Below are 14,393 nucleotides of genomic sequence, written 5' to 3'. Positions count from 1 at the left end.
GCTTTCTGTGCTGACAGTCTCTTATGCCTGTGTGGCAGCAACAGATTTGCTCTGTTTGTCAGTACGCTCCTCTCTATTATTACAGGACATCGGTGCATTTCTAACTCCAGGACAGAGACTAATATCACTGACAACTTTGGGATTGACAAAGATGGCTACTGGGCCAGTATTGTTCTTAGTACCATCGAAATCCTCAACCTCAGTGTTAGCAAACTCAGTACTAAAGTATCCCTCAGAATTGGGACCAATTCCATCTTGTTATTTGGCCCCAATAGTGGACACCTTCTCAATACTGGATCCCTCTTTAAGGTCTTCTGCTTCTTGGGATGCCTTTGCTATACCAACCACAGTTCCTCCTCCAGTACTGACATTTCCCCCTCCCCTGTTAGACTATGGACAAACCAGGTCAGGCACTACTGATGCTCACTGACTATTCAGAGGGTTCCACCCACTCTGATTCAGAGTTCTTCAGTTCATTTCCATTATCACCTTGGTGAAAGCAGCCCTTTATATCCTCCACACACCCAACTGAGGGAAAAGATCAGCACCAAGAGCACAGTTGCTCTTATAACAAGGACACACCTTCTTGGAAATGTATGTATTGGCCTCCTGTGCCTTATGCCATCTTGCAGTGGCTTCCCTGGGCCCTGTGGGGTGCCCCTTGTTCACATAGATCTAAATCACTACACAGTGGAAGGGAGAACCCCTTATTGAGTGGACCAGCTCCCAGAATGGCCTGTGATACAGGTACTGGACAATGCCTGTCCTCTCGAACCACCGCTGTTGGAGGAGTCTTTGCCAGAGAATCAACCTTAGCCTCAAGAAATTAACATCACCTCCAGCAATTCTGTGCTCATCTTCCCTAGATGACCCAGTGGTCTGAAGTTCATCTTCTCCACCCGCCAGAAGATTTAAAATTCTATCAGGACTTACTTAGGAGAATGGCTGCTTGTCTAGGTACACAAGCTGAACTGGTAAAGGAAAATACACACAAGTTATTAGACATCTTTCAGGCAACAGCTCCAGGAAGAGTAGCCCTGCTGATTAATAACACTCTCTGACAGCCAGTGAAAGCCTTTTGTCTTACACCAGTGTTGCTAGCCCCGACAGTCAAACATATAGACAAACGATACCATGTACCATTGCAAGGCTTTGAATGTTTTGCTCCAACCCACCTCCCTCATCATCATAGCCATTAAAAGAGATTACAGCAGGGGAGAATTAAGTCGACCCCAAAGAAAGACTGGACTGCTTAGCAAGAAAGATTTATTCTACTACTTTCCTCCAGATGAGAACAGCAAACCAACAAGCTCTCCTAGTGAAGTATGATATCCTCATCTGGGAAGCAATGTCTAAATTACTAGATGGAAATGGGAGAATTATCAATAATAATGCAGAATAGGGAGAAGTGTTCAACAAGTATTTCTGTTCTGTATTTGGTGAAAAAACAGATGGTACAGTCTCAACATATGGTAATAACACTCTTTCCATTCCACTGGTGTCTCTGGAGGATGTTAAACAGAAGCTACTAAAGTCAGACATTTTTAAATCAGCATGTTCAGATAACTTGCATTCAGGAGTTTTAAAAGAGGTGACTGGACCATTAATGTTGATTTTCAATTAGTCTTGAAGCACTGGGAAACTTCCAGAAGCCTGGAAGAAAGCTAATGGTGTGCCAATTTTTTAAAAGGGTAAACGGGTTGACATGGGTAATTATAGGCCTGTCAGCCTGACATCAATCCTGGGCAAGATAATGGAGCTGCAGACACAGAACTCAATAAAGAGCTAAAGAGGGGTAATGTAATTAGTGCAAATCAACATGGATTTATGGAAAATCGATCCTATCAAACTAACTTGCTATCTTTTTTGAAGAGATGACAAGTTTGATTGGTAAAAGTAATAGTATTGACATTACATGGTGGGGGCGGAGAGGGATAGCTCAGGGGTTTGAGCACTGGCCTGCTAAACCCAAGGTTGTGAGTTCAATCTTTGAGGAAGCCATTTAGGGATCTGGGGCAAAAATTGGGGATTGGTCCTACTTTGAGCAGGGGGTTGAACTAGATGACCTCCTGTGGTCCCTTCCAACCCTGATATTCTATGACATAATATATTTACAAAAAAAGAAAAGGAGTACTTGTGGCACCTTAGAGACTAACCAATTTATTTGAGCATAAGCTTTCGTGAGCTACAGCTCACTTCATCGGGAGCTACAGCTCACTTCATCGGATGCATACATAGTATGCATCCGATGAAGTGAGCTGTAGCTCACGAAAGCTTATGCTCAAATAAATTGGTTAGTCTCTAAGGTGCCACAAGTACTCCTTTTCTTTTTGCGAATACAGACTAACAAGGCTGTTACTCTGAAACCTGTCATAATATATTTAGACTTCTGTAAGGCATTTGACTTGGTACTGCATGACATTTTGATTAAAAAACTAGAATAATATAAAATTACATGGTACACATTCAATGGGTTAAAAATTGGCTAACTGATAGGTCTCAAAATGTAACTGTAAACAGGAAATCGTCATCGAGTGGGTCTGTTTCCAGTGAGGTCCCGCAGGGATCAGTTCTTGGCCCTATGATATTCAAATTTTTTATTAATGACCTGAAGAAAACATGAAATCATCAATGTTAAAGTTTGCAGATGACCCAGAAATTGGGAGAGTGGTAAATAATGAAGAGGATGGGTCACTGATTCAGAGTGATCTAAATCACTTGGTAAACTGGGCGCATGAATACAATATATGTTTTAATATGGCTAATGTAAATGTATACATCTGAGAACAAAGAATAGAGGCCAATACTTAAAGGATTAGGGAATCTATCCTGGGAAGCAGTGACTCTGAAAAAGATTTGGGGGGTGGGAAGTTTGAATCTTTAGCTGAACATGAACTCCCAGTGTGACACTGTGGCCAAAAGAGCTAATGAGATCCTGGGATGTATAAACCAGAATCTTGAGTAGGAATAGAGAGATTTTACTTCTGTATTTGGCACTGGTGCAACTGTTGCTGGAATACTGTGTCTAGTTCTGGTGCTCACAATTCAAGAATGATATTTATAAATTGGAGAGGATTCAGAGAAGAATGATTAAAGGATAGAAAATATGCCTTACAATGATAAACCAATAGAGCTCCTTCCATCTATCTTAACAAAGAGAAGGTTAAGGGGTGACTTGATTAGTCTATAAATAACTACATGAGGAAAAATGTAATAATGGGTTCTTCAGTATAGCAGAGAAAGGTATAACAAATTCAGATTGGATATAAGGCATTCTTTTTTAACTGGCTAATTAGCTATTGGAGCAATGTACCAAGGGTTGTGGTGGATTCTGTCCAAGGTTATATCTCCCAGATGCTGAGGAAGTAAGATGGTCTATTCCTGAAAAGGAAGGAACGAGAAGATTGCTGCTAGTTGCATTGCTGTCCTTGAAGAAGAAATCAAAAGGCTTGTTTCCCTACAGGAGGTTGAGGGCAAAACAAGTGGTTAGAGCGGGAGTTAGATGACCTCCTCTTCTGACAGGTTTCTGTCTCTTCCTGAAGGTGTTAAGTTGCCTCAGCGGATAGAAGAGCTGTCTCTGACATGCTGAGAATATTTGCTGTGGAAGATTACATTGGTGCTTCCGAGCTGCTGGAGTGCATGCTCCCAGGGAGCAGAGAGTAGTGTGTGAAATTTTAAAAGGGTACAACACCTTGTATGTCTTATTTGAAACAAAGATTGTCCATTAAAGGGTAAGCCTTCCATAAACTGTTGAATATCTGGCACTATATTGCAGAGGCCATTGCAATGGAGGAAACAGCTGCAACATCGAGGGCAGATTAGAGTGAGCTGCAGCCATCTGACGATCTGTTAAGAAAGCCCTTAACTCTTTTTTTTTGTGTCATCCGGCAGTTTATCTATTAATGCATAAATTTGTAGATTATAAGGCCAGAAGGGACCATTCTGATCATCTAGTCTAACCTCATGTATGTCACAGGCCATAGAACTTCCCCAAAATAGTTCCTAGCACATATCTTTTAGAAAAGCATTCAATCTTGATTTTAAAATTGTCTGTGGTGGAGAATCAAACACAATCCTTAGTAAATTATTCCTGTAATTAATTACCCTCACTGTCAAAAATTCACACCTTATTTTCATACTTTTGCTCATCATTATGCAATCACCACTTTGAGATTTGATGCAAATTTTGGAAAGTGTTGTTGCAATCACTATTTAAATGGACTCATTATCTCCCACCATACTGTACTACTTGTGAGTCACCTGAGTGGAATACATGTCTACAGCCATGTGAAGAAGAAAAAACAATTACGTTCTTCAAGATGTATTCCATAACCCGCCCTCTATCCCTTCTCCATCAGAATCTTAGGGTATGTCTATACTCCAAAGAAAAATCCTCAGCGCCAAATCTCAGAGCGCAGGTCTGCTGGCTCAGCCTTGGGCTCTGGAGCTAAACATAGCAGTGTAGATGTATAGGCTCAGGAGCCCAGTGCTCTGAAACCCAGTGTGGGGAGAGGGTGTGACTAAGGTTCCAGGGGGCCACGCTGAGACTGTTCAGTCAGGGCAAACTGAAAAGAATGGGGCAGACAGTCCCCAAAACTGGTGGTTATTCTAATAATTAGATTCACCAAGCCAGCAATAAAACAGCTTCCCTAATACCTTATTGGTTACCCAGAAGACAAAAATACAGTTCTCTTAAAACAATCCATCCTTGGGCTTCCACCCAGACAGCCAAATCAAATATGATGAGGATAACTGAAAATCTTGTTCATCATGTAAAAAGTTCTACCAATCCCAAAGGATCGGACACATTACCCACCAGGTCAATGAATATTTCAGATCTTACCCAAATACACGCGTACAGCCAATTCTTATTAACTAAACTAAGATTTATTAAAAAAGAAAAGAGGGTGAGTATACGTTAAAAGATCATTATACATACCAGGGGTGGTCAAACTACGGCCCGTGGGCCACATCTGGCCCACCAGCCAATTTAATCCAGCCCTCGAGCTCCTGCTAGGGAGTGGCCACGGCTCCCGGAAGCAGCGGCATGTCCCCCTTCCGGCTCCTATGTTTAGGGGCAGCCAGGGGATTCCACATGCTGCCTCCGCCCCAACCGCTGCCTCCGCAGCTCCTTTTGGCCGGGAACTGTGGCCTGTGGGGGTGGTGCCTGTGGACAAGGCAGTGCACAGAGCCTCCTGGCCGCGCCTCTGCATAGGAGCCAGAGAGGGGACGTGCCACTGCTTCCGGGAGCTGCTTGAGGTAAGCACCTCCCCCCCTCCACACACACACCTCAACCCCCTGCCCCAGCCCCAGCCCAGAGCCCCCTTTCGCACCCTGAACTCCTCATTTCTGGCCCTACCCCAGAGCCCGCACCCCCAGCCAGAGTCCTCCCCCTCTCCTGCACCCCAAACCCAATTTTGTAAGCATTCAGGACCTGCCATACAATTTCCATACCCAGATGTGGCCCTCGGGCCAAAAAGTTTGCCCACCCCGATACATACAGATATAAATAAAGTTCTTAAGTCAGTTTCGTAGTAGAGATGGTGAGCTTCAAAGTTGCAAAAGTTCTTTCGGAATTAGTTCCATAGGTTATAGTCCAATGTCGAATATCAGGGTTACCCAGACTGGAGCTGGGGACCTCAGTCTTGTGTCTCTTGTTTGCTCAAAGCTGGGATTGGATGGCAGGGCATGGATCACTTGATGATAACCTGTCTGTTCATTCCCTTTGGGGCACCTGCCATTGGCCACTGTCAGAGAACAGGATACTGGGCTTGATGGACCTTTGGTCTGACCCAGTATGGCCATTCCTATGTTCTTATGTCTCAGACTTCCCCTGATGAATCTTAAGCAGATTTGAGATACAGGATCAGGGCACCAGAGTCCTTTTTATAGCTTTACTTGGGTGCAGCATTGTGGCTTTGAAGTAGAACCTCCTATTTCCTATGTGGTAACTAGTTGCATTCATCAACATAAGGTAATTATCCATTGAGTAGTTCAAAGACAGTTTACTACAAACTTAAAAGAAAAATATAAATAATGATATTATTACATTCAGGTTTCATCTAGATATTAATATTCCCTTTTTGATCCTTGAATCAATAGTAGTAACAGACAGGAACTGTCTGTTTACATGGTTAACATCTAACAAGTTGTTAGTAAACACGTACAATTAGTATTACCTCTAATTCTCTTACGATACAGATTTGCATTTCAAAACTCTAGTCTATCTAACATTATGAAATGTCCCTAATTACCAGTGACATGCTTTTCTCACGTCTCTAAAGGTTGAATGTGGGTCATTTAGCTTACGAATTGCTTTATCGTTTCTGGCTCAATGTCACAGAGGGTTTCAGAGCCTCAGGACCATCCTGAGCCTGAATGCCTATACTGCTAGTTTTAGCTCTGCAGCACAAGATCCCAGTTAATTTGACCCGGGCTCTGAGACTCAGTGCCACAGGTCTTTTATTGCAGTGTAGATATACCCTTAGCTTTTTCTCCAGTGCAAAGAAATTGAGGGGATTTGGGGCAGCGTTGCCCTTCTATAGCTTCAGGAGGGGTCACAAGGAGGCGTAGGGGATTCTCACTGCCCCGACAGGCACTGCTGCAGGAAAGTCTCTTGCTCCTATGTGTTAGGTGTGAACACATTTGAGTAAAATACAAATCTGCATCCACTTCTTGAAGAACAACAGTTACAGAACAGAACCTTTTTTCACCTGTAATTCCTGAGCCTTGGACAGCTCTAATAGTAATAATACTACTTCAAAGTGCTTTATAAACAAATTATTACTCCTGAGGGCATTCTGTGCCAAAAAATTAAAAATTCTGCACCAAAAAAATAAAAATTCTGCACACAATATTTTAAAATTCTGCAAATTTTATTTGTCAAATACATGTGGAGGCTCTAGCATGGCATTGGAGTGCACAGACCACTGGCTGCACAGCGGTGGGAGATAACTGTGCAGCCTCCCCCCGGGACACTCACTCAGCAGTGAGGCTGCACCCAACCCTGACACAGCGCAAGGACTGGGCCTGCCCCAGAAACACCCCAGGGCATGCTCCTCCGTGCAAGGTGCACCAGGTGTGGGCAGACAGGTTCAGCAAGACAGGATTGAACTGTGGAGGGGACTTAGTGTGGGGAAATCCAGGTGTGGGTTGAGAGGTGTGGGGCAATCTGGGTATGGGCAGCTGAGTGGGGGATCCGGGTGTGGGGGGAGATCTAGATGTACAGGGGCTTGTTGGGGGGTTCTGGGTGCAACCATAATGGGACTCCATAGGGGGGGTCCAGGTGAAGGTAGTTGGGGCTCAGCAGTAGGGGTGTTGGGGTGGAGGGGGATAGAGCTCAGCAGGGGGGTCTGAGTGTGGGGGGTTCAGTGGTGGGGTCCAGATGCTGGGGGAGTGGGACTCAGTAGGGTGGGGATCCAGGTGCAGTTGATTGGGGCTTGGTACAGTGGGGATCCAGATGCCGGGTGGCTCATCGGGGTGGTCCAGGTGCACGGGGAGTGAGGCTCATCGGGGGGCAGGGGGGTTCTGGGTGCGGGATGGAGAGGGGATGAGGCTCGGTGGGAGAGTCTAGGTATGATGAGTCTGGATGCACGGGGGTTGGGCAGATGGCGGATCTCTTCCCCTGCAGCTGAGGAGCAATGGGTACAGGAAGCATGGGGTCAGAGGGAGTTTGCAGAGCTTCCTACAGCTGGGGGAGAAATCAGAGGGTGGGTCTGACGCAGCCCCAGATGCCATGCAGGGGAAGAGGAAGTCCCGTCCTCCCCAGCCCAGCCGGGGCTAACAGCTGGTTAGGAGCCACCAGATGGATTTTCCCTAGTCCTGCACCCTGCCCCACAGTAATTTACCTCTCTGCTGGCTGCCCTGGGCACCCGAAAAATACTGCTGGCTTTCATTTGCTTGCCCATCAGAAAGTCATTTTTCTGCGGGGAAGCAAAGAAATCTGCGGGGACATAAATTCTGTGCATGTGCAGTGGCACAGAATTCCCCCAGAAGTAAATTATCCATTCAGGGGAGTGAAGAAAGTAAATATTTTGAGTTAGTTTTAAAGCTAGCTTTAAAACTTGGGCGGTCCAGGCACCCCAGTCCTGTGCTAGACTACCTGTCCAGCTATTTATTTCCCTCATCACTGATCATCTCATAACCACTAATGTATTGTATTCTCACAATACCCGTGTGAGATAAGGAAGCATTGCCCTAATTTACAGATGAGGAACTGAGACACAGTGTCTTGCCCAGGCTCACTTGGGGTATCTGTAGCTGAGCTGAGAATTGAACCTAGGTATCCTGAGTTCCAGTCCAGTGCCCTAGACATTTCTCTCTCTCATTTAAGAATCAGTTTCTCTAGATGTATTCTAAAAGTAGAAAAGAAAGAGGAGTTGCTCAGAAACAGATTTGCTAAGAAACTGTGGTTTAAATAATTGTTTTTTTCAGAACTTAATCTATAAAACCTTGTTATGCCACAAATTCATTTTGTGTCATTCTTAATGGTTATCTTTATCACTGGTGTGGTTATGTAAGCTCTCAACTTTATGTACGTTTCTGGAACCTCAGACTTGGGAAGACACATTTCTGTTACTTAACGGAATTCATTTTGCCAGATAACTTGACTTTCACTTGGATGGTATTCTTATAAAAATTCATATTCTAAGGTTCCATTTTCCCAAACAATTTTTTGTTTTACCCCCTGGCTTATGAATTTTTTAGCATTTGAGATGCCATGAAACAGTTTTGTCTGATATCCAGACAGAGTAACTTTGTTTTTTCTAAGGTGTTTTGACTGTGAGAATGTGAAATTTTCACACCACAAATGTGTGTGGGATGTACAGTGTGGTTAGCTATTCAATTCTGGATAATGATTTTATTTTTGGAATACCATAAATGTGCAAAAAATCAAACTGAGTGATGGTCTGCCATGCTCAAAATAAATAACTTTGTCTTTATGATTGGGCTGAAATAAAAATGTTCTATGATGTTTAAGCTTGATTTAACATTTTTATGCTGTATTTTCCAAGCATATCTTTCGACTTGGATATTCAAGGTCACCTCTTTCTGAAGGTAAAAGGTCTGGAGGGAGTCTGAATTTTTTGCCTACCTTTTCTTAACTTGCCCCTCTCTCACTTACATGAATAAAATGGTAGCACCTTGACTCTAATTAGGACAGAAAAAGTGTCTTCTGGGGATTGTATATATAGTACTCAGTAAATATGGGGGAGCGGGACAGGAAGTGTGCAAAGCCCTGGCTGGGATGATTTAATTGGGGATTGGTCCTGCTTTTGAGCAGGGGGTTGGACTAGATGACCTCCTGAGGTCCCTTCCAACCCTGATATTCTATGATTCTAAATAGTGGTGTAGCCAGCATCTTCCTCCTGAATACATCATCCTCACAGTATGATCATACTTCACCAGCTCAGACATGAGTCTCTGTGTCCCTTCCTAAGTTGATTCTAGACAGCAGAGTAAAATGCTGCTGAACTGTAAATTCTTTCAGATGTTTCCAATATACTTCTATCCTGGGCAGGTGTTTGTTGGGCAGCTCTTCAGAATTGATGAAATCTTGATGGAATTTGTCATGCTACTTGTGCCGCTAATCTCCTGGCCAGTATGATAGAAAAGGAGTGAGAAAAAAGCTAAAAACAGAAAGGGGGGCAGTGTGCAAGACCCTTTCCATCTTCCCTGCTGGTTAAATAGCACTAAGAGGGGTTCAAAAGAGGGGAGTGTTCAGATGAAACGTGGGGGGCTCAAAGGTTACCTGGCAGTTGGGGTGACACTTAATCATTCACTCAGGGAAGAGAGACTCTTAAGGAGGAAAGCGGGTTGTTAAAATTCTTGGAACAAAAGTAGGACTTTCTCAATCTTTGGCCTGCCTTAAGCATTTCTTAGGACATTTATAGCAACAGAGCCAAAACAGTGATCATCCTCTGTATTGGCTGTGCTGCACTGGCAATCAGGAAAGAACTGTACCAAACTACCCCCTCCCCATCTCTGCACTGGCACATGTGCTGGTAGCAGCGGTTTCTCTTTGCGTCAGACCTAGACACCTCCACCTACCCTTTTGCTTATGCAGATCCGGAAGCCCCTGACACAAAAACCCAATTGTACACAGAGGAGTTCTGAGATCATTTATACAAAAGAATATTAGGTAAGGGAATGGGTACAAACCAATGGGCTGAAGGGGGTGGGGGGCATAAGGCAATTCAACAGCAGTAGTGAAACAAAACAAAGAACAATCCCTTCCCCCACCTCCAGAGGTGCCAGAAACCTTTACCCCACCTGATGCAATGCACAAAGCTGAGATGCTCTAGTCTAGACATGCTGCTCGGTGGCTGCTCAGTGTGGACCTCCAGCCTTGGCAGGGCCAGAGTTAATATACTCCTGGCTGGTGGAGAGGCTCCTTATCTGCTGGTGCAAATTAAAGCAGCCCCTAGACTGCTCTAACTTGTTCTTGGTCACTTTGGTTCCTGCCAGCCTCTAGGATTGTGGAGAGGCAGAAATGAAATGGAGAGCCACCTGTGCCTCACACCCAGGTACACTGAGTACGGCTCTGTCACACATGGGTATCTTGTCCCATGTTATAAATCAAATGTGTATGAAAGAAATTGTTGATTCAAGTTAGCAGAACAAGTTTCATCACCCCTCTCACCTTCTCATTCTCAGGTTTTTTGGTAAAAGAACTCTATGGGACTGCAGAGGGGCTTCAAACTTAGGTGAATTACATCAGTTGTTAAGTAACATAATGATCAGACGCTTGAAGAATGAAGTTCTAACCCAGTTGCCTCCCAAAATTAGACAACGCATTCCATTTGATCTCCCAAAAGCTGCGGCTAAGGTGAAATGACTCTCATTCAATATTTTTAAATATTTAACAAACTTGGTGCTAGCAGTAATATCTAACTGTGTTCACTATCCTTTTTTATCTGAATTATTTGGAATATATTTTTGTATATAAGGAACATGAATTTATATATAGTGTATGTTTATGTTACACATACACATAAAAATAAAATAATGGGGCATAGGTTTTATCACCATGGGTATGAGGTGACTGCATTACCATGGGTGGTGAATCCACAAGCGATCTATGAAGCTTGCCCCAAAAGAGCCATACATAATACACTATGATGTAGTCTACCACATACAGTAACTACATTAGAATGTGTTAGGATTTTAAATAAATTGTTGGTATCATATAATAAAATACATGTGCATACTCGCCTCTCTCTTACAGGACCTGATCCAGCTCCACTGAAGTCAATAGCAAAGTTTTCATCACCTGAAATGGTGCAGGACCCAAAACTCATAGTGAAGGGTTTCCCTTCCACAGAAACGCTTCACTTTATAAGCAGAATTTTACCAGTATTAGAGGTACAGAAAAGATCCCATCCTCTTCAACCTCAGAATGTCTGGTGTGGAGGGTGGGGACACTACAAGGCTGTATCTTCACTCCCTGAAGAACAGAGAACAAGACTGCATCTTCTCTCCCTATTGGGAATATTTGCAGCAAAACCCTGAGCCAGGGATTTTTACTCATACTTTCCCCAAAGAGAGAGGTGACAAATGCTGCATTTTAAGTGGATTAACACTATCTGGTACCAGTAGGTAACAGGTACTGCATTCCAAAAGAATACTTGAACTCTAAATGTTCATTATAAAAATAAACAAACAAAAAATTAAGCTTCACTATAAGAGGAGTATATATAGGAGAATATATTGAAGTAACTGCAGTTAAGGGTTCATTTGTATTAATTTGAAATGTCTCTTTATAGATTACCTTACAAAATCGTCTAATTACACTTATTCGCACACATTGGTTGTTTTAATTCTCTGTCTCGCCTATATTTTGCCAAATTAAGTTATGTTACAAAAATTGAACAAACCCTCAGTACAAGAAATTTAATCTGCACATTTGCAATGACTACAACACTTAAAAGTACAGTAATACATTTAATTGCAGTGTTTATTGGGTAGTTCACTGAAAGAAATTTCATACACAATTAGTTCATGACTAGTGTTTTTGTATTCACCAGCAAGAGTTGCAGTCTTTTTCAAAATCTCGCATTTTACACATAATCAAATATTCTGATCTAAAATTATAAACTTCAGTAACTTGCCCAGGGTTTAGTATTTTGTCTCTTTTTAGTGTACATTCTAATCTGTCAGGAACTTTATTAAAGTTAAACCAATAAGTTCTTTAATACATCTATGGGACAACCAATAATTATAACAAAAAAGCATGTTTCCTTAATAGCAGCCCATCCAAAGACCAAGTATACGCATCCCAACAACCAGTCTCTTCCTCTAATTCCCAAGAATAAATACGAGTTTTGTGGTGTTCCCCGAAAGCTAACAAATCTGGGTTCTAGCAGACCAAGAGGTGAGAGCATTCCAAACCTGACAATTCTTCAACAGAAAATGCCTGGCCAGCACTTTTCCCCACTCTCTCTTCTTGCACAACCAGTGCTCTGGTGTCTGTGTTCTTTGCGTGAGGGTGCACGACTTAATAAGTGGACAGTCACATTCAATTTCAGTTTCAGCGTACTCTCAAACAGTACAGTGTGTTGTAGTAAAGTAATCTTGAGTTGACATATACATGAGTAAACTATAGGAAAATGTGCATCAAAAAGAAAAAGACTCTTCTTGCTGTTTATAAACTAAAGTGCTCTTGGCTTTGTAGCTGCTACCTGCGCATCTAAGTACACATTGCGATTTAAAAATACAATTAGGGCTGTCGGTATAATCTCTGCTGTCCTTTCTAATAACTTTCCCCAACCTTAATGTATAACCCCTGAAAGGATTTTCAGTATGATCCATCAACTGGGTTTTCTTTTAACTTTGTGGAGAGTGTATAACGCAAGGTTAGGGTGGGACCAGCAGAGACTGGGATAGAACAGCTAGTGTAATGGGTTCTGGGAGACTGACTGACAGTTAACAGAGCTGACAAAATTAGGGAAAGGGCCTTACAGGGTATGTCTACACAGCAAAGAAAAACCCGTGACTGGCCCACGCCAGCTGACTTGGGCTTGCGGAGTTCCAGCTGTGGGGCTGTTTCACTGCTGTGTAGACTTCTGGAGTAGGGCTGGAGCTCAGGTTCTAAAAACCTGTGGGGTGGGAGGGTCCCAGGGCTCTGGCTGCATCAGGCCTGATGAAATACATCCTAAAATACTCAAGGAGCTGACTGAGGAGATATCTCAGCCATTAGCGATGATCTCTGAAAAGTCATGGAAGATGGGAGAGATTCCAGAGCACTGCAAAAGGGCAAATATAGTGCCAATCTATAAAAAGGGAAATGACAACCTGGGGAATTACAAACCAGTCAGCTTAACTTCAGTATCCAGAAAGATAATGGAGCAAATAATTAAGCAATCAATTTGCAAACACCTAAAAGATAATGTGATAACAGTCAGCATGGATTTGTCAAGAACAAATTATGTCAAATCAACCTAATAGCTTTGACAGAGTAATAAGCCTTGTGGATAGTGGGGAAGCAGTAGATTTGGTGTATTTTGATTTTAGTAAGGCTTTTGATACTGTCTCACATGACCTTCTCATAAACAAATTAGGAAAATACAATCTAGCTGGAGCTACAATGAGGTGGGTGCACAACTGATTGGAAAACCATTCCCAGAGAGTCGTTATCAGTGATTCACAGTCAAGTGGGATCCTGCAGGGATCAGTTCTGGGTCCAGTTCTGTTCAATATCTTAATCAGTGATTTAGATAATAGCATAGAGAGTACACTTATAAAGTTTATGGATGATACCTAGCTGGGAGGGGTTGCAAGTGCTTTGGAGGATAGGATTAAAATTCAAAATGATCTGGACAAACTGGAGAAATGGTCTGAAGTAAATAGAATGAAATTCAATAAGGACAAATGCAAAACACTCCACTTAGGAAGGAACAATCAGTTGCACACGTACAAAATGGGAAGTGACTGCATAGAAAGGAATACTGCACAAAGGGATCAGGGAGTCATAGTGGATCACAAATTAAATATGAGTCAACAGTGTAACACTATTGCGAAAAACATCCTCTGGAAGGTTTAGGCAGGAGTGTTGTAAGCGAGACACGAGAAGTAATTCTTCTGCTCTACTTCATGCTGATTAGGCCTAAACTGGAGTATTATGTCCAGTTCTGGGCACCACATTTCAGGAAGAATGTGGACAAATTGGAGAAAGTCCAGAGAAGAGCAACAAAAATGATTAAAGGTTTAGAAAACAAGACCCATGAGGGAAGACTGAAAAAATTAGGTTTAGTCTGGAGAGGAGAAGACTGAGAGGGGACAAGATAGCAGTTTTCAAGTACATAAAAGGCTGGTACAAGGGGGAGGGAGAAAAATTGTTCTCCTTAATCTCTGAGGCTAGGACAAGAAGCAATGGGCTTAAATTGCAGCAAGGA

The 14,393-nt window shown here is 42.8% G+C and overlaps 1 protein-coding gene across 3 annotated transcripts in view; it reads left to right on the top strand.

The window, feature by feature from the left end:
• Nucleotides 1–14,393, top strand: part of ZRANB3 (zinc finger RANBP2-type containing 3) — a 128,458-nt gene that overhangs the window by 54,970 nt on the left and 59,095 nt on the right. For all 3 annotated transcript variants that reach the window (XM_073305335.2, XM_073305334.2, XM_073305336.1), the window contains one exon: nucleotides 10,657–10,828. In XM_073305335.2, coding sequence (XP_073161436.1) covers nucleotides 10,657–10,828 — 172 coding nt within the window. The remainder of the gene's footprint in view (nucleotides 1–10,656; nucleotides 10,829–14,393) is intronic.

Source organism: Lepidochelys kempii, chromosome 11, assembly GCF_965140285.1.
Source record: "Lepidochelys kempii isolate rLepKem1 chromosome 11, rLepKem1.hap1, whole genome shotgun sequence".
Lineage (NCBI taxonomy): Eukaryota > Metazoa > Chordata > Testudines > Cheloniidae > Lepidochelys > Lepidochelys kempii.
This window is presented reverse-complemented; position numbering and strand designations above follow the sequence as displayed.